Below are 26,330 nucleotides of genomic sequence, written 5' to 3'. Positions count from 1 at the left end.
GATTAAGATACGGATCAGACATTTTTTTTGAATGGCAGAAAAGGCTTAAGGGACTGAATAACCAATTCCTTTGTACCTAATAGCTTATCGGTCAAAGTAAGTTGGCAAAGACTTGTCACTTTTGTGATTGGTATGGTAATATTTTGAAATCTAAATTTATGTCTGATTAGATTTAGATTGTTCTTTTCAGCACAACTAAGATTAGATAAATGACTGAACAAGTGAAGATTATCTGTTGTTATCACGTTTTCTAAATGTCCCTTTGGGATGCGTGAAAATCTAAGTTGAACCAAAATACAGAGAAAAGCCTACATTTTTGCAGAGATGGAAAGTGTGAATGATGTCTGAAGACTGAATCTGGAAGTCTCACTGTTAAAACCACCCCCCACCCCCCACCACCAGTTTTACAAGGGTAAATGGAATGTGAATTGAACATCGGTGATTCACAGAGGCAGCTGTACATGTTAAAAGTGCAGTGGCCTTCGATCAGATCTCATTTTTGTTAGCAGGATGTCCAAAACACAGCCTTTGCACTTTAGATGTAACAGGATAATGTCTAAATATTTTCTAATCAATCTGTTGAGAGAGATGTCTTTACGTACCTCTGGAACAGGTAGATCACGAACCTGGGCTTCCTGGTCCAGAGGTAGGATGCTGCCAATGAATCACAAGAATCTTTAGAAGAATGTCAAAACTTACTGGGATTCTTTAGAGAGGTTGGTTACCCATTTCAATATGCTGCCAGGACAATTTTGGGTGAGGTTATGTACCCTTTAGAGAGGAAAGGTCCCCTTTGGGATTGTGAAAAAAGCGATGAATATGCATAAACTCATTGAAACCGTCCATGGCTGCTATAAAAGATTACTGTCAAGTCATTTAAATCTCCTGCACTTCAAATGTTTGCAAAGAAAGTTGGTTACAGTATTTAACTAAAAATTAGTATTTGCTACTTCACTTTGTCTGTGAACATAAACCTGAGAGTTATCATTACAGGCAGGATTAGGGCTGTTTGAATAATTTCACAATCTGCCAATTGGTTGCTTGTCAGTTCACCATTTGATTGACAGTTTCGCGTGAGTATTTGAAGTAGGACTATGAATACAACTCCTTCTTTTAATAAGGGATTTAAAGAAGATAAATGTAGTGGATAAGTTTTTATCAGAGTTGTTTATCTAATAGGGAATTCATCAATGAATATCTAATTACTTAATTGCTTTCTGGTTCTGAGGTCTGCCCATAGTAGATATTGGATGAGTAGGCTTGGAGGAAGAAGAAGGATGTGGACATCAGTTGACATTAAATCAGCAAAGGAGCTATAAAAGGTTAAGGGGATCAATTGGGAGGCATGGATTGACATGGAGGGTGTGAAAGTTTTGGACTCAGTTGTGTATTGGCTATCATGTCGTTACATAGGTGGATCATGAGGAATATGTGGAGGGGTAAGGACTGAAAGGCTGTTTTTGTTTTATTCTTTTCCTCACAATACCAAAACACTAAGGTGGGCCTATTCTTTGCTTCCACACCTGACAAACTGTGACTCAACTGCTTCTGGGGCTGGTGAACCTCACTTCTATGTCATCCAGCTCACTCCTGCAACCCTTCCACACCCAGAATGAAAATCTGACCATCAATGGCAATTCCTCCCAGGCCAGGTTTGCATCCTTGGGAGTTGTCCTGGCTCTGCACTCCCAGGCCAAGAGTGAGCATTCAGGTAGAAAAGTATTGTTCTTTGCAAATCAAGCATTTCTTTCAGATTTCTGTTTAAATATTTTTAAGCAGGAACATAGTCTGTCAAAGACGGTAATTGTGTTAGTATTCTTAGGTTGTAGTACATGTTACCCTTCTTACTGGCCCTGGCTTTTCCTTTTAGTCCTGACACTGTTGTATCTTCAAGGGAACAATCATCAGACTGTACATCTGACTGCTATTCAATGTATGGTTGGTCAATTAGGGTATAAACAGATCAACATAACAGGACATTTTAGTTTAATAGCTGAAATTGTCATGGTTAACAAATTGTTTGAAGAGGTTTGTTATATAATTTTATTTGTGTTGCCAGGTACTAACTAAGGGAATAAGGCCACAAGGTCCCTCTGTTCCAAACAACCAAAAATAAGCTTTGCTATACAAAGTTTTACACACACACAAAACTCACCCACACACACATAACTCTCACACGCAAAAAACACACAACTCTGTCTCTGTCTCTCACACTCACGCGCGCATGCACACACACGTGCACCTCTCTCTCACACGCAACTCTTTGTCTGTCACACAACCTGTCTCTGTCTCTCATCCCCACTCTCTCTCTCTTAAACGTGCACATACAGCTGACACACTAACATCCAAATACGAAATATAGATTTCTCAACCCAACACCCCAGCCCACCCCTCCCCCCAGATACAGTTAGTGTCACCGTGGATCACCAGATCTGATTGAAACTTCATTTCCTTAATACAAATTCCAATTATTCACTCTCAACAACTCAAGTTACAGAGCACTCTCAAAGACTTATCCATCACAGACTGCCTCAACATTTGCTCATGCACTGGCAATTCACTTCCCTTTTATTGAAACTGTGCTTCCCAGGATTATTGAGACTGCTCTCTAATGTCACTCACAAACACTACTGCTGCCCCAGGGTTTCTCTGAGTTACATTTTTTCTCAGATGCAGTAATCAAATACAGCATATGTTCAATGTTCCTTGTAATTTTCTTTTGCTCTTGCATGGAGCTCTGTGGCAGCAGCTTCAAGAAACAGAGGCTATTCATTGGCACGCTGAACACCATACATGGAGCTTCCTGATGGTAATGCAGCTTAAAGAGAACATTGCTTATGGGTTTCTTTCAACCCCACACTTAGTTCCCCTGATGTATTAATGATTCACAAGCTTTTTCATGCCCTTACAGCTCTCAGGCTTTTCCTGAACCCTAACCTGGACACTGAGCTATGACTACTGAACTCCAAGACTTCACTGTATTCTAACAAACTGCTTACAACAGTTCACGTTTTGAATAAATCACCTTTCCCTCCTGCCAAACACCTCAGTCATTATCCTCATGTGGCTAATCTGTTATGGCTGTCCTGGATCCTGTGGTCTGGTTCTCACATCAATCCCAGTCCTTGGTTTCTCTTGCACCCCAATAGACTGCCTTCACTTTGCATCCCCACAGATGTCATCTTGATGACCCTGGCTGATGAAGTTCTCAGGTTGTAATAAACAAAAGGCACAGGCCATGCATAACTTAGCATGTTGGCACTCTGAGCCTGTGCCATGACTCCCAGGCATGCCAGGAATTAGAGTTCTTGGTTTCCTCAAAGAACCAACCCCACCCTCTTTCCAACTACCACCAACACCTCGAAGAGACTGCTTAGAGTTTCATATTAGGTTTGATATTTTAAAAGGCCTGTTCCAATTGTCCTCTACTGTAATTGATGTGAGTATTAGTTCATGGCAGCAAAATTTGCTTGGCATGTTTCTCACAGTCAAGTAATGTGGCAATACCTCCATCCTATCCTCCACAAGAAGATTATCTCATTAATGAGATTCTAGAAGAATTATAACTCCTGAAGTTCTATGCCACAAATGAAACAGCTTCTTCAGGAGGAGATGAAGGGGGAAGCATCATCAAAGCCAAAATGAATGATTCTGACTGTGAAAATCAGCTTTGGTCAGGGTACAAACAGAACATAGAGAGAATTCTGTCAATTGTACAGCCTGCCAAGTTTTCAATTCTGTTGGCTCAATATTCCTCTACTGTACAATCTGAACCTCTACTGACGATGAATTTCACCCTATAATTGGCTTGACTGTGATTGTGCAAAATTCGTAATTGAACGTTGGCCATGCAAACAAATCACAACAGTGATATTCGCTGTTTAAAATTATCATTAACTTGCATAGATGCATGAGTATACAGATTCAGACTTAATTTTAATGATTTCCTGTTGCCTCACTTCTCAGCATGCAACAGCACGTATCATTAAAATGATTAGTTTGGGTTTCATGCAACTTAACTATGTGCTTATCTTTGGTTCAATCCTGTCAGTGGATATTACAGGGTTTATACAGGACTGGTCATTTATACTTGCATACAATAATTGCAGGGAGTGATAGTCAGACAGTTACTTTAAACAATCCTACTCTTCAGTCCATCTCATGCCAACCAGTCAATGATTAGTAAGAGTGGCCTAAGATCTCCTGAATAACACTTTCCGTGAGGTCTCCTCATTTCCTGGAGCTTCCAATTTGCGTACTTTACCCTCTATGTATTTTTATAGGGTCCTGCAAATTTCTTTTGCCTGTAAATAAAGACAAAGACACTCTAATGTCTGAAGAATCCTAATGTTTAAAAAATTCTTCATTAATATTTGCTGAACATTGAGACAGTACTAACCAACAGCTGTGGTTAATCAATTGCAGACACAAATAGGCAAATATAAACCAGGCCCAATTTTTGGGGACCAACAGCACATGTTCCAAAGATGCCTTTAAAACATCAAATCCAAAATTGACTCTCAATCTTTTTCCAATCATCCTGATTGCCTCCCACCCACTTCCTGTGCATTTGAAATTCAATGCTGCAGAAATGTGAACTGTCAATGGAAATATTGGCAGCTCATCAACAATGTTTAAATGATACACAAGATCCAATTTCAGAGCATCCAATTCATCCAGGTTGCAACATCATACCGTGATGCAAAGTATTTCAACCCAACCAACTCCATTCAGGACCAATGGGATGTAGATTGCCTCAAAGACTGAAACAGAAAATAAAAATTAGAATTTAGTCTAAGTATTGATTGAGTTCAAAGGTAGTTTCTCTCTTATCTATTAAGTCAAACAAAATGGTTGTTTTTGTCTTTTAAATACAGTTAGTTTAACCAAAACAAAACAAATCCTTGCAATTCTGAAATAAAAACTAAACAAAATGCTGGAAATAGGTCATGTAGCATCTGCACAGAGAGAAACAGAAACATTCTGATGAAGCATCATTGACCTGTTCTCATGTCCAGAGATGCTGCATGACCTGTTGGTCATTGTCACTGATCTTCATTCTGACATGATGCCCTTGAATCATTATTAAGAGCTTTATTCAAATTTAAATGAGACAGTGACTACATCATTTGTCTGTTAGGATGAAAAGATTAATGATGTTAGCTTTGTCCTTGTTTTTTGATAAAGTGATAATTCAAATAATGCATTCAGTTTATAATCTCCTCTCTGTTCTTATGCTTCTGGTTTAGTCCAAGGCTCTAATCCCTCTGCAAACTGAGTCTCATCCAGAAACAAAACAGAGAGTGTTGACAAACTATATGTTTCCACAGCAGCCACGCAACGATGAAGGTGAGACTCCTCACTAAGAGAACTGAGATCAGAGCTGTTTTTAATGTGACATCATCTTTCCTTGTTTGTGTTTCATGTTTGTTTGCATAAACTGGAAATGAGCAAATAGTATCCAGAAAGGTGATATTATACGTAATAACGTAGCATTAACTGGGCTAGTCTTTTGACATTTTCTTTTTATTTTGTCATTATACAACAATAAATTAAATTTTAGCTCTATGTGATAGCTCAGTTGGGATGAAGTGGAACTAGACTAGTTCTGATTTTCTAGAACTGACTATTCTAGAATTGAACTGATTATCCTAGGCTGGTACATAATGTGTAATGAATTAGATACTATCAACATGGGTAACATTGGAATTGTCACAATTGGGTCTAACGCTCCTTTACATAGAATTCCTGCTATGCAGTGACCCATGTCAGATAAAGCCACACTGAAGCACTCACTTTTCAAGCTTAAATTTGGAGAATGGTAATTAAGGTGTGGTACCACAGAGCTGCTTGTGTCCCTGAAGTTTAACCATAGAATGAGTAAGAAGGCAATCAGTGGATATGATTAAAATACATTTGAAGACAATCCAACTGTTGAGGGTACTAAACATTTTATTTTTATCCAAACTAAATGTTACAGCATTTGTTCACCTCTAGATGTGCTGATTTGAGTTTGGACAAAATGCTCAATGGACTGCTGAGTGGAGAATCATGTGATAACTTTACAATCAGGAGAAAATTAATTAAAAATTCCCCTCACTTTTCTTAGACTGCCTGCCCGATTAACTGGCTGTACTTTCATGAGCAACACATGTAAAAGAATATGATGGAGTGTTGTAATTAACATCAATATTCCTTGCTACTACCTCTTTCAACTTCTTCTGTTTTACTTGGGAATACCATGTGCTGGTTGATAACCCTTTCCCATCTTCTGTCAATTATCCAATCTTTTTCCAGTTCCAATGTGTTTGAGTCTTTCACCACAGCATCTTTCCCATAAGGTTTTAGGTCTTTTCTCTTTTCCTTCTTCTGAGCAGTAACATCTCCATCACTTGCTAAAATACATTATCTCTCTGTCCATGTTATTTCAATGCCTTTGCCACCATTTTCTTTGATTTTCCCATAATCGCCCCTAACCTCGCTGATAAACTTTTCTAGATATTGTTCTTTCTCATGGCTCTGTACATTCATCTGACCATCCACATCCAACTAGTATTAAGTTATTGTTTCTGTCTTCTTGATTTTGTCCAGATTTCTGAACTGTATTGGTATATGTTGTGGAATGTGTCCACCAGAACCATCTGAGAGACCTTGGAGAGATTTGTTGCCACCAAGGCTTTTTTTTACTACTAGTCTAAGTTACTGATACTGAATGTTGAAGGATACCCACATCTAATCTTCAACAAAAGTGAGGCTTGCACTTGTTGAACAGAATATGTTTATCACACTGTCCTTAATAGCTAATTACATTACATGTGAGTTACATGTTAATCTCTAGTGAGACCTCTGGCTCACTTTAAGAATAAGTACTTAGTACTGTTTACCTACATGCAACTTAACAATTAGAACTGGTACTGAAAAACACTCATGAGCTCCTCTCGAGGACAGTCCTTCATATCCTGATGAGTGGACCTTATCTCAGTTGTTATCAATTAACCCTGTCAAGTACTAACTTGTCTTACAACATATAATAAATGCTAGCCTCTAAACTGTCCTGTGCGCTCTTCCCTTCCATCTCAAAAAAACGTTTACTACCAAATAACACTCACTACACTTTTTTTGAATTGTTTTAATCAGAACAAATCCATTGCTTAATTTCCACACTTCCATTTTCTGCCACCACTGACCCCAAGTTTTCACTGTATCCTTAATTTTTACTCCTTTGCTCAGGCGCAAACTGACAGTTCGTATTTTCGATCTTTGGTTTACTGATCTTCATACTTGTCAATACTCTGTGTTGATTTTTCTATGATTTGGTTGAGGCTTGACACTAAGTCTAGATACGAAATGTTGTTAAAAAGAGAGAAAAATATTTGCTAAATGTGTGGAGATAGATTTTCCTTCTCATATTTGGGTTGATCAATTTAGCATAAGGCAATGGCTGATGACATCATAGGAAATGACATCAGGTCATCTGACATTGTGCTGGAGCAATTCCTTTCACTGTCATGGAAGGATTTTTACCTGTTCAATGAACAGTTGCCAACATGGTGCTGTAAGTAAAATCAAAATAACATTTCTTGGAACAACAGGAATGAAATGTGGAGGCACAAAAATTTAAAACAAATAGTAGCAGAGGAAACAGGCCACAACAGTCAGCCTCAGGTTGAGACTAAGTCGGAGTGGGGGTGGAATGGCAAACACCGAGCGAACAAACAGGTCCAACAGCAATGGCAACGAACAGACAACAATACATGTTGAGACCAGCAACAAGCAGGAATGCCATAAATAACAGCAAACAGCCCCAGAGTATGAGACTGACAAAAGTAAATGCAACCAGGTGAAAGTAAACTTAGCCCAGCACCCAATACAAAGCCATGCATAGTTACATCATGATGGTGGGCTCAGACCAGGCTGCACAATGGCTTGGAAGATTTCAACACTTCTGAGTTATCTCAGGCCTCTTATACAAGCTAGACAGAGAACAAGTCAGCATGTTCTTATATTCAGAATGCTAACATAGCACAGGTATCAGATTTTCTGGAGTGCAGAAGTCTTTGTCAATGGACACAAAATAAAATTTAATCTCAATATAGGACCAGCCATCTCTGTCTTACCAGTTGCTGTGCAGTGGCTGAGACAAGATTTCTTCCACATATTGCATCCATGGCCTAGAACTCCTCACTGAGAACAGAGGCCACATGACTGAGAATCTGGCACAGGGGACAAGAAATTTCACTGACTGGCTATATCCTTCCAAATCAATTTTACTCTTTGTTAAGCAGGGAAATATGTGAAGCCTTACATCTTCTTTACTCACCAATAGGGGAAAAAACCTTACCACTTTGAGACAGCCACTATTGATGACATCCCATACCTGCAGTCACTCAGGGTTCTAGATCGTATGAAACTTTTCAGAGAGCAGGTAGACAAAAAACAAACTGGGCCACCATTAACCACAGCAAACAGCTAGAGCAGGAGACTTTGGAATTTGCACTACGTTTTGAGTACATAGAAGAGGAAGATGACCACTGAAGCATAATTGATAATGACAACCACCCTATGGAAGAAACTCTGTACCTCTTCAAAGAGATCATGAACATAATCATTGTGACCAATGCCACAAATTGATGCAGCAACAAGATCTTCCATAGAACTTGAGAATATCCCCTTGCATTATGAAATTATCCAAGCATTTACAATCAATGAGCATTCAACTAGAGCAGCATCCAAATCCATTTCACGTAGTTCCTGAAATAAGGAAGTCCTGGCTATGCAAGAGTCTAAGAAATGAATTGGAAAAATGGTAGTTTCTGATCCCAGAGTGAAGAGCCAAAGGAAACTGCTGTCAAAGAACAGCACAAATATAATTGAAGACTTCCCAAATGTGAAATTCAGTCTAGAGCACCATGCATCAGCAGAAGACCTGAAAGACATTATATTGTTGGAATATTGCTCCAGTATCAAACCAGAAGCTTGCAAAAAGTGGTGAGAATTTCTGTTGGACCCTTGCAGCAACCAGAAGACTACAAGGGAGGAGAATATCTACAGCCCACATTATAAAATCATAAGATATAGTTGCAGAAATTAGCTCATTCAGTCCATCGTGTCAGCTCCATCATTCAATCATGGCTGATAAGTTTCTCAACCCCATTCTCCTGATTTCTCCCCCTAACCCTTGATCCCCTTGATACTCAAGAACCTATCTATCTCAGACTTAAATATACTCAATGACTTGGCCACCTCAGCATTCTGTGGCAATGAATTCCATAGATTCACCACTCTCTGGCTGAAGAAGATTCTCATTATCTCCGTTCTAAAAGGTCTTCCCTTTACTGTAAGGCTATGCCCTCAGGTCCTAATCTGTCCTACCAATGGATCCATCTTCTCAACATCTACTCTGTCCAGGCCCTTCAGTGTTCTGTAAGTTTCAATTAGATCCCACCCTCATCCTTCCAAACTCCATTGAGTATAAACCCAGAGTCCTCATATGTTAAGCTTTTCATTCCTGGGACCATTCTCGTGAACCTCCTCTGAACATCCTCCAGGGACAGTACTTCTTTTCTGAGATATGGAGCCCAAAACTGCAATCATCCAAATGTGGTCTGACTAAAGCCTTATAGATCCTCAGAAGAATATCCCTGCTTTTATATTCAAGTCCTCTCAAAATAAGTGCCATCATTGCATTTGCCTTCCTAACTACTGACTCAACCTACAAGTTTACCTTGAGAGAATCCTGCACTAGAACTCCCAAGTTTCTATGCACTTCAGAATTTTCTCCCCATTTAGAAAGTAGTCCATGCTTCTATTCTTCCTAAGAAAGTGTATGACCTCACACTTTCCCACATTATACTCCATCTGCCACTTCTTAGTCCATTCTCCTAACCTGTCCAAATTATTCTGCAGGCTCCCAACTTCTCAATGCTACCTGTCCCTCCACTGATCTTTGTATTGTCTGCAAACTTAGCCAGAATGCCCTCAGTTCCTTCATATAAAATGTATAAAATGAAAAGTTGTGATCCCAACACTGAATCTTGTGGAACACCACTTATCACCACCTGCCATCTTGAGTAGAACACTTTTATCCTCACTCTCTGCTTTATGCCAGACAGCCAAGCTTCTATCTGTGCTAGCACCTTGCCTCTGACACCATGGGCCCTTAGCTTACTCAGTGCAGCACCTTGTCAAAGGCCTTCTTGAAGTCCATGTAGATAACATCCATTGGCTCTCCTTGGTCTAACCTGCTCATTACTTCCTCAAAGGATTCTAGCATATTTGTCAGGCATGACCTCCCCTTGATGAAACCATGCTGACTTTGCCCTATTTTACCATACATTGGGGGAACACATCAAGTTAGCCAAGGAATTGAGCCTCAGATGTGCATGCACTTACCTAGTCCGTGGAGAGTTTGAGGCACAAAGTTCATGAAGAGAAGAAAAACTGCCTGTTCACTAATAGACAGATGAGAGAATTACAGAAACATTGACATTGACAAGTTTATTTATAGCTAAAACTAATTCATCTAGTACAGAATTATTCCTAAACACTCATCCTTTGCCGAGAATTCTGCAAGACAAAATGACTGCCACCTCTGATCATGTGACACACCAATAAAGCTGCTGAGAATGGTACCATCTCAATCACCTCTTACCAGACAATTGATACAATGGGCATGCTATATGTGAGCCAGATGGCAACGAACCCAGCCAGATTTATCCAAACAAAAATTCGGGGAATATGGCAAATGGCTTATCCATTAACAAAAGCAGCATACTAATTCCACTATGTGGCACTTCCCAAAGCAAAAGGTACAACCAATGTTCATTTTACTCTTAAGAAGAATGCACCCACTCAATACCAGTTCTTCCTGTCCTTCCTGGGGTCCAGGAACAGGTCAGCATTGAAGCTTGGCCACATGGGACTTGGTGAGGAAGGTAGTGGGATACAATTTAATAATGAGAGAAAAATGTAAATATATTCAATTTTCTTTGCCGGGAAAGGTAAACATTCAGGGACAGGATGAATCTGGTGTTGGGATGGTATGTTATGAATGCAGCAACTATCACTAGGATCGATGTCAGAGGCAGTCTCCCTGTTCTATACATATGTGTATAGTTCAATAAACAGTGCTAGATACCCCACCAGCTGCTCGGGGACCATCTATAAATACACTTACATTACTTAGTACAAATCCACTCCTCTCAACAGAACATATGAAGTTATCACTGTTATGGATTCTTCTAATTTAATCTCCTGAAAAAGGTTAAAATGAGAAAATGAAACCTTATCTAACTCTCAAATTAATTGAAAATAAGAACCTTAATTTGTTCAATATGACTAAGCACGTTGTTTTACTCTGATCTATTCCATTACAATCCAAACACGATACATGGAGCAGACAGGATAGCAAACAGGCTGGGAGGCTAGATCTGTGGCTGGAAATTGATGAGCGACTTAAAAACAATTATACCTGCATTCACCCAGATTTTATGGTGTCTCAAAGATAACACAAGATATCCTTTTAGGATTGCTGGCATCCTACCGATACAGATTTGGATTTTTGGGCAACACTGTGCCTCACTGCGCCAGGGACATGGGTTCAATTCCACCTTTGGGCAACTGTCTGTGTGGAGTTTGCATGATCTCCCCATGTCTGCAAGGGTTTCCACCAGGTGGTCCGGTTTCCTCCTACTGTCCAAAGATGTGCAGGTTAGGTGTGGATTGGCCTTGCTAAATTACCCATAGTATTCATGGATGTGTAGGTTAGGTGTACTAGCCATGGGAAATACAGGGGTAGGAGAATGGGGTCTGGATGGGATGCTCTTCGGAAGGTTGGTGTGGACTAACTGGGCTGAATAGCCTATTTCCCCACTATAGGGATTCTAAGGATTAAGGTGAGAGAGAACCAGCAGGCCCTTCCATTGATTTCACTATAACTAAATATTAAGTTCTGTAATGGTCAGCAAATACAATTTTGCCTGATTTACATGCTTACTGATGTGCAATTTCACTCCCTAAACTTCCATAATCTATCAAGATTGGATTGTTTGTTATTCCATAAAACATTTCCTCATTTGCTTCTGTACTGATTCTACAACCTTCACTACTATTCCTAGCCAGACATTCAGCCAGCCACCCTGCAGCTCATTTTCTACAATCTTCTGAAAGCACTAATTTAAAGTAATGGGAACATTGTGTCAATTAGTTGCCAGGACAGGAATATGGCTGTTCTTAATATCTTGGTTTAGATTGTAAGTATTGATGGGATGCTTACAGGTTGGTTATCAAGAACAAGTCTGACATTGGCCTCACTCAACTTCCAGAATAGGTCAATATGTTGTCTTATTTCTTTCTCCTTAATTAAGCATCATCAGGGTCCAATATAGAAGCGTCATTGTCACCCCATGTTAAAATCTACTAACTTCGTTCAGGTGAGAGAACTTTGTGACTAATTCCACATTCTACAGTGCACACACCGACTATAATATGTAGGGTGCAAGCTGACAATCCCTTAGCTAATGTGTCTGATAATAGTAAAAATCATATTTATTTGGACTAGATTTAAAATATCAAGGATTTTTTTGAGAAAATATGTTTCTGCCAATCTCTAATTTTCAGTGTCTGAGGCTTGCCACATGTGCATTCACATAATCTAATTTTGTGATCAGTTTTAATTAAATACCCTGATTATGATTAGATTAGATTAATTACAGTGTGGAAACAGGCCCTTCAGCCCAACAAGTCCACACTGACCCTCCAAAGAGAAACCCACCCAGACCCATTCCCCTAACACTACAGGCAATTTAGCACAGCCAATTCACCAAACCTGCACATTTTTGGACTGTGGGAAGAAACTGGAGCACCCGGAGGAAACCCACGCAGACACAGGGAGAATGTGCAAATTCCACACAGACAGTTGCCTGAGGGGGGAATTGAATCCAGGTCTCTGTCACTGTGAGGCAGCAGTGCTAACCACTGTGTCACCATGCCGTCCAGATAATCTATGCAATTCATACTTTAAAGACTTAGAGCTCTCCTTGTTTCATCACTAATGGAAAGAATTTTAATTTGTGAATATGCCCTCCTTTCTGGCATATCTGAAGTCAAAAAGGGCATCTAATTAGATGGATAGATAGTAACCGAAACACTGCCGCAATCCCACCTGTGCCACTATTAAAGCAGGGACAGGAAGTCACTCATAGTCAGACTTCCTATTACTCCTTGCTGCCCTCCACCTTCCTCCACCATTTAGACCTTTACGGGCCTTTTTGCTGCTGATACTGATCCAGTGGCAGGAAATCTGACAATACACAATGTGCGGTACAGGAAAAACTATCGTCTTCTGCAGTGGGGGTCATGTGATCCCCTCATTCAAAGGCATTAGTGCCTGATCAAGGGCATCAGCATCAGAAGGATGGGGTGGGGTCTTTAGGATCTAACCCTCTGCACTTTCTGCTGAACCCCCAACACTTTTATCCTACAAATCCTCTCCTGTCATGAGTTATCCTTGGCCTGGGTAATCACAATGCAAAAACTGAGGTGTCGTTCTGGCAGCAGCCACAGCATCCCCAATGGCACAGCAGTTCAAAAGAGCTGCCAGCTTCTCATGGGTCACAAGCTCCAACTTGGTGCAATTTCCGCCTCTAGGCCCTTAATCTATGAAAGGCACATTAATATTAGCTGATTTCCTCCAAGAGGCAATGTGGGTCTTTCATCAGCTCTCCTTCCAACAGGCAAGACCCTCAATACCTCAGAAAAATCCAGCACATTGTCTTTCTGAAGATAAAAGCTCAAAACTTCTCATTTGGAAGAGGTTTGAAGTCTAACGAGAGTTGAATCAACAGTTTGAAATGAGGATGCCCCTATCTGTCGTACAGCAGTCCTCTAATAAGGAAGTGATTTTCTTTTAGCCCCCTTCCTTCCTGAGCTTTTAAATTCCCAATGATGAAAAATAATGCATCATATGAAGAGAACACACTGTAGTGTTAGATTTCTACTTTTCCTTTGCATCTATTTTATATCTTGAAGTACAAACTAACAAAATGACTTTTATTAGAGTTTCCAGATTGTTTTTAATTTTGGCAATGCATGAGAAGCAAATAAACAAAATTGAGAAATAAGTAATTTTTGTATCGTGGATGAGACACGGTTAAAGGTATGCGCTCACAGAACCTCCTGGTTTCACCTTCTTGTTTCAACCAAATCAAATTTTAACTCAAATAGAAGATGGTGCAGGTTCCGGGTTATGTGGATTCATTAGTGCCACTGAATGTAACTTTAATGCCTCAATTCAAGATAGTTAGCCTTTGCTTTAATGCAATAAAAACCTTAGGTGTGAAGAAAAATGTGAGCACTGTGAGAAAGTAGAAAGAAGTTTGATTTGACCCCAAAACAGGAACGAAGCCAATGGAAGTAGGAGCACAAATGAGAATAGGCTGTTCGGCCCCTTGACTCTGTTTCATCATTGTGATGTGATGTGATGTGCTTGTTCTGTATCTTAGCCTCATCCAAATGGCATTTCGTGATCATGTCTTGCAAGTAAAACTCCATCTCAGATTCAAAATTATTAATTGAACCAGTAGCTAATTTTTTTTTCTGAGAGACAGCTCCATATGTCTGTAATCATTGGAGGAAAAACTGTTACCTAACTTTTCCTCTGACTAATCTGGCACTACTTTTTGGGTTATGTCCCTTGTTCTAGAATTCCGACCAGTGGAAATGTTGTCTATCTATACTCGTAATTATTTCCACCTTCTGCATTCCGTTAAACCTAGTTTAGGTAATTGCTCCTCAATCTAACCTTAAGCCTTTGTAATATTCTGATGAATCTATGTAGCACACCTTCCAAGGCCAATAAATCGTTTTTGTGTCCGTGTGCACTGAACTGTTCACAATACTCCAGATGCGATTTATCTAGACTTTAAGCTGCTGTAGCAAAATATCATTCTCCCTTATATTCTAACCCTCTGGTTATGGAAGTTAACATTCCATTAGCCACTTGTTTATTTTTTGTACCTGAAAATTGCATTTTACACATCCGTATACAAGGGCTCCAAATCTCTTTGGATGTCCTCTAACCCTAACCTTTCACATCAAAATAATGCAATTGATCTGCTCGTCATTCCATGCCAACTTGAGGCCTGAACTAAAGTTTGCTTTAGGCTTCATTCTTTTGAATCATTCATGGGATGTAGTCACAATTTATTAGGCCAACATTTATTGCCCACTCCCAATTGCCCTTCAGAGATACTATGGTGAGCTGTGATCATGCCCTTTCAGTGCGGGTTGCTGGTCAGGAGAGAAGATAATTAGTATTGTTGTGCTCGATTCCTCCTGATTCTCTTGAAGACACAGTGACCTCCAGGTTAGTTAACTATAATATTCTTGTGTGTAAAATATCAGAAATTCAGGGCATGAGTAGTTTAGGTCATTCGGACTATTCTAGCGAATCAGAGTGGGCCAAAAATCACATGAAAACTTTGAGGGGGCTGTTCTTTGAAACAGAAAAATGGTGTAACTGGCTTTGGCCTCATATTGTCTAACTGCTGTATGTACTGATTGTATATATTTCAAAAATATCAGATTTTCTGGGAGTGTTTTTCCTGTTCTTATTTTGGATTGTTAGCAATTTAAGAAGCTCACAATTCATTTCAATGAGCAAGTAAATTGGAAATAATAGGATCAAAAGCTGAATTCAACATGATTTTAATTCATATATCTTTTATTCCAATCCAACATTCTCATATATTATCTATTGCCTGTTTCTAAACAAGTTTTTTAACCAATTGCATGTTACACTTTGGAGTCCTTTGACTTCAAATTCTTGAATTTGTCAGCACTAGTTACCTAAAGAAATGTTAGTTTTCCTGTTTCTAAATATTTTCTACTGGCCTTCTGATGGATATTACACATGGATGGACGCCAGTGATGGCAGAATTGAACCTAGCTAATATATTTCCTTGTGAAAATAGATGTTGACAATTTTAGGCTGCAACATGGAAAATAATAGCTGATTGAATGCCAACACCTGGTGACTACTGTAGAGTGTGACCCCAATTTGAGTTAGTAATTTCAGCACAAAAAGGATTATTTGGGAGAAATTTTATTCGAAAGGAAAGAATATCCTTAGCAAAATAATCATGCATTTTTGTTCCACATTTTTAAGATGATGCAGAAAACACAGTGACTATCTGATGAAGCGTTATGGTCACAACCCGAGGAACAGAAAGATTACAATTCACAGTTTGTGACCCCAGCAATCACTGTCACGATTGCTTCTACTAGTGCATTCCAGGATTAGTCCGACCAGATCAAATGTTAAGGCGTCAGAATTATAATCACTCTGGTGCCTCCCAGCCCCATTTTGGCAAAAATACTGGTCCCTTCTATTATTCAGAGTATAAAGTGCCTGATTCTTTCATTCAACCCAGAGAAATGACCTCTCTCTCATCATCTTTTGGGTATGCATAGTGCAAACTAAGTTTTTTTTAAAAAGAATCTAATAATTCTTGAATTGAGTATTCATCATGATTTATTTTCTTCTTCTACTCTAACCTATGACTGAGAATGGAGGCACAAAGCAACCTCCTGCACCAGCAACTAGAAAATATGGAAGACCTTTCTATTCAAACATTTCATACTCCTTATTTATGTTGCTGGAAAAACTAGCATTTGTCTTGCCAGCAACTACATAGTACCCATGAACCATTCCATCCTTAGTCTTTATGTTCAAGAGGAATGTTACCTGACTAGCTTTGTCCCAGCATATTTTGGGTAATGTCTCGAGAAGTAAGCAAAGAATAAAAGTTTGGAGAAAAGAATCACCTTTTTTACAAGTTTATCTTAATATTTATTGTGGTATGGCAAAGCAACATTTTTAGTTTTTGTTTGTGTCCTTCCAGTAGAATTCCCTTCGGACAGTGATAGCTTCAATCCAACATTGTGGGAAGAACAAAGACAACAACGGATGCAGGTCGCCTTTGAGTTTGAAGAGAAAAAGGAAGAAGAAGATGATTCTGGGAAGGTTAAGGTTGCTGCTTATTGTGTATTCTCATTTGTTCTCTTTGTTGTAATGTTGCCATACTGAAGCAGAATGAAATTGAATAGCATCCATTCTTTGTCCATGTGAAATAAAAATAGCATTTGTCGTATGTAAGCATATCTTTGAGAGAATCACGCTGAATTCTTTTTTAGTGAGGCTGTTAGCTTGCACATAATGAATTGTCAGCAAAGGTATCCACAGCAGAAACACAATGCAATGGTGAATTGACTTCACTCACACTATCTTGAAGCTCAATGTTCCAGCCAACAGCTTCTCAACCACATATAACTACAAAGTTAAAGGGCCCTCACCAGCACTTTTAAAGAGATTATCAACCACTTACAAATTGCTTAGATCAAACGTCACTGCCAATATGATATGGTTGGAGCACTACCCTATATATTAGCTCACATAACATATACCTCAAAGACTCATTTATTTTTATTGAGACAGATGTCCTGAAGATTATTAACAATACTATTTACATTGCAGTAATATCACAGCTGGTCTCTATGCTTGGTGACATTACTGTACATCATTTACACATAACTAACAGACTGAACACACAACACAGATCTCTGCTCTGAGAGCCTGACTGAAGGCCAACTGTCTTGTAACTGTCTTAAAGACACAATGTCATAGGCTGGACATGACAACATCATATCTTTCCACAAACCCATGTGTTTGTAAGAAAGGTTCAAATTCTTATTTTTTGTCCTTGTTCAAGTTGGGATACCTGTCTGTATACTGATTGGTTGTGCTTATATCATTTTCTCGCTTCATTCCAATAATGCATCATGCACATCTGAATATCCCCTTCGAGCCCTCTCCCTCTGTGTCTGTCCCTCTTCATCTCTCTTCAACCACTCCTCCTGTTTCACTCTCCCTGAATAAGTGGTTAAGTGGTAAGTGTGTGGGAGGGAAGAACTGTTTGGCTTTTTCTTCCAAACATGGGAGATGTTGATAAGGATAAACCATTGCCTTGAGGAGTAGCTTTATGATTATCTTAGCAAGTCACTTTACATCTACCTTTCATGGATTTTATTGTAAGGTTATAGAACATTCGGCTGGGGATAGTGAGGAGAGGACGCAATATGTTGAACACCCTGTTTCCTAAATGCATCTTGAAAGGGTGCACTGGTATACTGCCAACCATTGTCAAACACAATTTATTGAAGAATGCTGAATATAGCAGTTAATATGTTAACAACTGTTGCACTAGAAGTATCCTTGATTTGTTACACAAAAGAGAATTTTGTGAAATCATCAGACATCAGAATGTAAGTGTGTCCTTCAACATGGAAGATATCAGTGGCAATCTTGCACCGTGACTAGAAGGAATCTCATGTAGTAGGAGAGATTCTTTTGATTGTTGTGTTGCTTTAGTTGATAGCTTTCGTGGAAATTGATAAGTTGATTGATGTCCTTATTTATGCTGGGCCAGTAAATGAATTAATGTGCCAATCCTATTGTTCTTTTCAGCAAAGTGTGAGCTTTTTTTTGTCAGATCTAATGTGTTTTGAGGTTGAGCTTGTGGAATTACCAGGTAATTACCTTTGAAGATTACATTCCTAGAGAGTTCCAACTCATCTCTGAATGACCAGAGCACACAGGCTAATTCACAGATCTGCCAGGCATATTCAGGCTACCCAGTGATGATGATCATATTGAACTGTTGTAACTGGTTATCATCTGACATAACTTGCTGTATCTGCTTTGCATAGCTGAGTCCAAAATGAATGAGACTGATACCAAGACTGTCTTTTAATGCAGATTCAGTAATATCCACTTGTAGATCTAAAATAATATTTTGTTTTAGGCTTTAGAAGTTGGCTAAAAGCATTGGAAATATCCATTGATGTACCTGATTTGATTTGTGCTTCTACATTGTATCCTTAGATCTTCAAAAGTAGTCATTGAATTTCTGGATGTGCATTTGTGAGAGGGCTTCCCCATATCATTTCAAAAAGGTTTTAGCTGATATGAGCAGTGAAGTGCTTGCTAATAGATACACACGTAACTGTTCTATTCTGAAAACAAAGCTTCTCTTTGGATGTTGGAGTAATTTGCCTGAGCAGTCTTAATGACCTATGAACCAAATACAATAGGCTTGCCGTCTTATAATTCGCCTATCTTGTGACGAAGCAGTTCCTTTAACAAGGTTATGCAATCCATGGCTTTTTTTTCAGAGAGGTCGTAAACGACACAAACTCTGAAAAGTTTGGAGTGTAGGGTTTTAGGGCCAATTTGGTGATAGCTAACAGAGGCTTTCAAGTTTAAATTAAAAACACTTCCAATGAAAGGCATGTGTCTATTCTCCCAGTTCAGCTTTTCTCTGGTTTGGTTTGGTTTTTAGCAGTATTGGAAAGAAAGACTGCTGGACCCAGAAGCATATCCAGGCTTGTACTCTGTCTCTGACTTCTCTCCTGTAAGAACCTGTGTTTGATTTTACCTTTAGCACCAAGGTTTGTTTATGGGGATTGTTGTAAGTATTTGGAACAGCATCATTAAATTGGGATAATCTGTTGGGTTTTCAGAGAAGTTAGGTTATTCGGTATTCTGTTTTCTGTTGTTTGTGTTTCATCCAGTAATCTTGTACACAAATTCTGTTTTGTTTAAACTAAATGGTTTTGACCAGCTGATTCTCTCCGGGAATATCCGCGTCACACCTGCTTAAAACAACTATCAAAGTTAGGGTCTGAGCTACTTTCTTGAAATGTGTTGAGGGGTCTGGCCTGGTCCATAACACTTGGCATTGCAAGTGTACATCTAAATACTTCTTAATTTGTTAGATCTTGGGACTTGACGCAATTTCCATTTTTGGATTAAAAACTTGAAAAATGTTTGACATCTAATAACAAGGTCAAGCTCTTCCAGGGTATCAATCTTGAGTGCCATCTCTTTGCAATATTTAATCTCCTTACGCCTAAACACAGATGCCATATTTCTTCAAAGCACAAGTAATGAAGTTCCACCAACCATTATGATGCTCAACTTTCTTGTGTTCTGTTGTACTATGGAGTTTAAAGTGAGTTGGAGCTTTTTCCTGAATCTGAATGCAGCATTTATGAGGAGAGTCAGTAATGCATTGGGGGTCATCTTTAAGATGTAAAACCACATCACCTTCAAAGTTGCCACTGTGTCACACCTGTTTGGATAAAGATTATTAACAAGCTCACTGCTGCAGCCTGATACCTTTGATATTTCAACAGACAGGTTTATTACCACCTGGATTGTAATAAAGTGTAGATCTTGGCATGTTGGTGGAGCTATAGTAGAAGCTCCTGCTGAATCTAACAGAGGAAAGATTTCAGTTGTCTATCACAATGAGCTGTGGAGAAAGTGAGGCCTACAGATGCTGAAGATCAAAGTCAAGACTGTGTGGCTGGAAAAGCACAGCAGGTCAGGCAGTATCTGAGGAGCAGGAGAATCAACATTTTGAGCCAGAGCCCTTCATCAGCACAGGCCTAATGAAGGGCTCTGGCCCAAAAGGTTGATTCTCCTGCTCCTTGGATGCTGCCTGACCTGCTGTGCTTTTCCAGCATCACAATGACTTATGTTGACATTGAGAATGGACAAATGCAAGGGATGTTAGACCCATTGAAACCAGTTATTTAATTGTGCACAGTCTAGATCACAACATGCCAGTTTCCTGAATGATTCTCTTGTAGGATGCATAAACGATTATTTTGCCCTTGCATCAGTATCTGTCATAGAGATGTACAGAACAGAACCAGACCCCTCGGTCCAACTTGTCCATGTAGACCAGATATCCCAACCCAATCGAGCCCCACCTGCCAGCACCCGGCCCATATTCCTCTAAACCATTCCTATTCATATACCTATTCAGATACCTTTTAAATGTTGCAATTGTACCAGCCTCCACCACTTCCTCTGGCAGCTCATTCTATACAAGCACCACCCTCTGTGTGAAAACGTTGCCCCTTAGGTCTCTTTTACATCTTTCCCTCTCACCCTAAACCTATGCCGTCTAGTTCTGGACTCCCCCACCCCAGGGAAAAGACCTTGTCAATATACTCTAAGCGTGCCATTCATGATTTTATAAACCTCTATAAGGTCAGTCCTCAGCCTCTGTCACTCCAGGGAAGACAGTCCCAGCCTATTCAGCCTCTCCCTATATCTCAAATTTTCCAACCCTGGCAACATCCTTGTAAATCTTTCCTGAACCTTTTCAAGTTTTATAACATCCTTTCGATAGGAGGGATACCAGAATTGCATGCAATATTCCAAAAGCAGCCTAACTAATATCGTGTATAGCCGCAACATGACCTCCCAACTCCTACACTCAATACTCTGACCAATAAAGGAAAGCATACCAAATGCTTTGAACCTGCATTCCAAGGTGTCTTTGTTCAGCAACATTCCCTAGGACCTTACCGTTAATTGTATAAATCCTGCTAAGATTTCCTTTCCCAAAATGCAACACCATACAGTTATCTAAATTAAACTCCATCTGCCACTCCTCAGCCCATTGACCCATCTGATCAAGATCCTGTTGTAATCTGAGGTAACCTCCTTTACTGTCCACTACACCTCCAATTTTGCTGTCTTCTGCAAACTTAATAACTATACCTCTTATGCTCACATTCAAATCATTTATATAAATTACTAAAAGTAGTGAACCCAGCACCGATCCTTGTGGCATTCCAGTAGTCACAGGCCTTCAGTCCAAAAAACAACCCTCCACTACCACCCTCTGTCTTCTACCTTAGAGCCAGTTCTGTATCAAAATGGCTAGTTCTTCCTGTATTCCATGAGATTTAACCTTGCTAACCAGTCTCACATGGAGAACCTTGTCGAGCGCCTTACTAAAGTCCATATAGATCACGTTTACCACTCTGTCCTCATCAATCCTCTTTGTTACTTATTCAGAAAACTCAATCAAGTTTGTGAGACATGATTTCCTACGCACAAAGCCATGTTTACTATCCCTAATCAGTCCTTGCCTTTCCAAATACATGTATATCCTATCCCTCAAGATTCCCTCCAAAGACTTGCCCACCATTGATGTCAAGCTCACTGGTCTATAGTTCCCTGGCCTGTCCTTAACACCTTTCTTAAATAGTGGTACCATATTAGCCAACCTCCAGTCTTCCGGCACCTCACCTGTTAGTATTGATGATACAAATACCTCAGCAAGGGGCACAGCAATCACTTCCCTAGCTTCCCACAGAGTTTTAGGGTACATCTAATCAGGTCCTAGGGATTTATCCACCTTTATGCGTTTCAAGACATCCAGCACTTCCTCCTCTGTATCCAGCATTTCCTCCTTTCGAATCTGGACATTTTGCAAGATGTCACCATCTATTTCCTTACATTCTATATCTTCCATGTCCTTCTCCACAGTAAATGCTGATGCAAAATACTCGTTAGTATCTCCCTCATCTCCTGCAGATCCACACAAAGGCCACCTTGCTGATCTTTGAGTGGCTCTATTCTCTCCCTAGTTCTCCTTTTGGTCCTTCATGTATTTAGAAAAACCCTTTGGATTCTCCTTAACTCTGTTTGCCAAAGCTATCTCATGTCCCCTTTTTGCCCTCCTGATTTCCTTCTTAAGTATACTCCTACTGCCTTTATACTCTTCTAAGGATTCACTTGATCTATCCTGTATATGCTTCCTTATTTTTCTTCACCAAACTCTCAGTTTCTTTAGTCATCTAACATTCCCTACACCTACCAGCCTTTCCTTTCACCCTAACAGGAATATACTGTCTCTGGACTCTCGTCATCTCATTTCTGAACTCTTCCCATTTTCCAGCCGTCTCTTTACCTGCCAACACCTGCCCCGAATCAGCTTTTGAAAGTTCTTGACTAATACTGGCAAAATTAGCCTTTCCTCCAATTTAGAACTTCAACTTTTAGATCTGGTCCATCCTTTTCCATCATTGTGGTCGCTGGCCCCAAAGTGCTCCCCCACTGACACCTCAGTCACCTGCCCTGCCTTATTTCCCAATAGTAGGTCAAATTTTGCACTTTCTGTGGCAGGTACATCCACATCAGAAAATTCTCTTGTATACCCTTAATAAATTCCTCTCCATTTAAACCCTTAATGGAAGTCCCAGTCTATGTTTGGAAAGTTAAAATCTCCTACCATAATCACTCTATTATTCTTACAGATAACTGAGATTGCCTTACAAATTTGTTTCTCAATTTCCCGCTGACTATTAGGGGGTCTATAATACAATCCAAATAAGGTGATCATCCCTTTCTTAATTCTCAGTTCCACCCAAATAACTTCCCTAAGTACAGTTGTAACACTATCCTTTATCAGAAAACGCCACTCCCCCTCCTCTCTTGCCTCCCTTTTTTATCCTTCCTGTATCATTTGTATCCTAGAACATTAAGATGCCAGTCCTGTCCATCCCTGAGCCTCTTTTCTCTAAATGCTGTGATATCCCAGTCCCAAGTTCCTAACCATGCCCTTCCCTGTTAGGTCTCTTCTGTTGAAATAAATGCAGTTTAATTTATCAGTCCTACTTTGTTCTCTGCTCTGTCCCTGCCTGCCCTGACTGCTTGACTTGCTTCTTTTCCCAACTATGCCAGTCTCAGTTTGATCTCTCTCCTCACTATCTCCCTGGGTCCCACCCCACTTTACTAGTTTAAATCCTCCCGAGCAGGTCTAGCAAATCTCCCTGTCAGTCTATCCAATCCCTTCCAATTCTGGTGCAATCCGTCCTTCTTGTACAGGTCACTGTACAATGATCCAAAAATGATTCCAATGATCCAAAAATTTGAATCCTTCTCCCATATACCAGCTCCTCAGCCATACATTCATCTTCTCTATCCTCCTATTCCTACCCTCACGAGCTTGCAGCACCTTCAGTAATCCAGATATTATTACCCTCACGGACCTCCTTTTTAAATTCCTGCCTAACTTTCTATATTCTCCCTTCAGAAACTCATCCTTTTCCCTTCCTATGTCATTGGTCCAATGTGTAAAGTGACCTCCAGCTGGTCCCTCTCCCCTTTAAGAACATTCTGAACCCTCTCTGAGACTTCCTTGATCCTGGCATCAGGGAGGCAACACATCATTCTGATTTTTCGCTGCTGGCCACAGAAACATCTGTCTGTGCCCCTGACTAGAGAATCCCCTAACACAGTCGATCGTTTGGAACCTGACATACCCCTCATTACAGGAGACCTTGAATCAATACCAGAAACATAGCTGTTCATGCTACACTCCCCTGAGAATCCATCAGCTCCTACATTTTCCAAAACGGTATACTTGTTTGAACTGGGGATAACCACAGAAGACTCCTGCACTACCTGCCTACCTCTCCTACCTTTCCTGGAGTTAATCCATCTATGTGACTATCTGCAGCAATTCTCCCTTCCTATAACTACCATCTATCACATTCCCTTGCTCTTGTAAATTCCTCATTGCCTCTAACCATCTCTCCAACCGATCCATTCGAACTAATTGGATTCACAACCAACAGCATTTGTTGCAGATATAATCCTCAGTAACACATAAACTCTCCCTTAACTCCTATATCCAGAAGAAGAGCATATCACTCTACTAAAGGCCATTTTTGCGTCTTCCCATCTACAGACCCAGAAAAAGCACCATCTTATTCCTCTACAAAGCACTGCTCCAGACTAACTTAATACTTATGACTTCAGAGACATACCTCAATAAAACATATAATCAATAAAGATCTCACTCTACTCACTATTGTAGATTTACAGCAAGGCTGTACATAAAACTATTCACTTATTTATTTCTGTGTTGTAACCTCTCCCAAACAGGTTCCTCCAAATCTTGGCATTTAGTGCATATTACCTATTGCTCCTGTGGTATATCATTTTGATGAGATGAAAATCATGATGTGTCAGAATGATTTTCTGCACAGTCTGACTGGGGTCTGTAAGCTGTGTTATTGCAGATATCTCTTGGAATTTGATATGCTTTCATGCATTGGATGGAATTTTGGAAATGCTCTTGGGCATTGTTCCTTGGTTGGTTCATCTTCATACGCCACTGTTGAACATGGTGTTGCACTTTGGGCTTCCCTGGGCCTTTAGACGTCCATGACATTTTAGTCATATGTCCTTTTATAGTATGTAGTTTGCATGTGTCATAAAATGCTGTCTATTGGGAAGACATTGGGACATTTTGTTGGGTAAGGCAATCCACAAGACCATCCTGTTGATGGTCACAAAATTTGTTGTCGAGTTAGTTACCTGGGAACATTTAAGTACCTGCAACAATTGCTTCAAATTAGCATCCGACTTCTGGCAGTGAGTTGATGATTAAAAATGTCTAAACCAAACTCTTCAGAGTGTTATTACATATCTCTGGAGCAGGTGGGACTTGAACCCAAGCCAGAGGTAGGGATGTACCATTCTGCTACATGACCTGCTAAAGAGTTTGATTTTTGTTTGTAGAGAAGTGATTTTTTTGACAGATTTGTTTGGTGCAGTAGAAATGACCAGTTCCATAAGCATTTCACGTGGTTAAAGATGCCCTCTAATGCACCTCTTCCATATCCCGCAAATCCGCCCTCAGACCCCACCCCCCCAACTGTAAAAAGGACAGAACGCCCCTGGTGCTCACCTTCCACCCTACCAACCTTCGCATAAACCAAATCATCCGCTGACATTTCCGCCACCTCCAAACAGACCCCACCACCAGGGATATATTTCCCTCCCCACCCCTCTCCGCCTCCAAACAGACCCCACCACCAGGGATATATTTCCCTCCCCACCCCTCTCCGCCTCCAAACAGACCCCACCACCAGGGATATATTTCCCTCCCCACCCCTCTCCGCCTCCAAACAGACCCCACCACCAGGGATATATTTCCCTCCCCACCCCTCTCCGCCTCCAAACAGACCCCACCACCAGGGATATATTTCCCTCCCCACCCCTCTCCGCCTCCAAACAGACCCCACCACCAGGGATATATTTCCCTCCCCACCCCTCTCCGCCTTCCGCAAAGACCGTTCCCCCCGTGACTACCTGGTCAGGTCCACGCCCCCCTACGACCCACCCCCCCATCCTGGCACTTTCCCCTGCCACCGCAGGAACTGTAAAACCAGCGCCCACACCTCCTCCCTCACCTCCATCCAAGGACCTAAAGGAGCCTTCCACATCCATCAAAATTTTACCTGCACATCCACTAATATCATCTACTGTATCCGTTGCTCCCGATGCGGTCTCCTCTACATTGGGGAGACTGGGCGCCTCCTACCAGAGCACTTTAGGGAACATCTCCGAGACACCCGCACCAATCAACCAAACCACCCCGTGGCCCAACATTTCAACT

General features: G+C 40.4%; 1 protein-coding gene across 21 annotated transcripts in view; it reads left to right on the top strand.

Annotated features, from left to right (window-relative positions):
- Positions 1-26,330, top strand: part of lrrc7 (leucine rich repeat containing 7) — a 607,301-nt gene that overhangs the window by 487,442 nt on the left and 93,529 nt on the right. For 14 of the 21 annotated variants that reach the window (XM_043699350.1, XM_043699355.1, XM_043699352.1 and 11 more), the window contains 2 exons: positions 5,250-5,349; positions 16,902-17,029. In XM_043699350.1, the coding sequence (XP_043555285.1) occupies positions 5,250-5,349; positions 16,902-17,029 (228 nt within the window). The remainder of the gene's footprint in view (positions 1-5,249; positions 5,350-16,901; positions 17,030-26,330) is intronic. The other 7 variants (XM_043699362.1, XM_043699361.1, XM_043699341.1 and 4 more) reach the window with 3 other exon arrangements.

Source organism: Chiloscyllium plagiosum, chromosome 11 (assembly GCF_004010195.1).
Source record: "Chiloscyllium plagiosum isolate BGI_BamShark_2017 chromosome 11, ASM401019v2, whole genome shotgun sequence".
In the NCBI taxonomy this organism is placed as follows: Eukaryota; Metazoa; Chordata; class Chondrichthyes; order Orectolobiformes; family Hemiscylliidae; genus Chiloscyllium; species Chiloscyllium plagiosum.
Note: the sequence above shows the minus strand (reverse complement) of the source record. Positions and strands in the feature narration are given on the sequence as shown.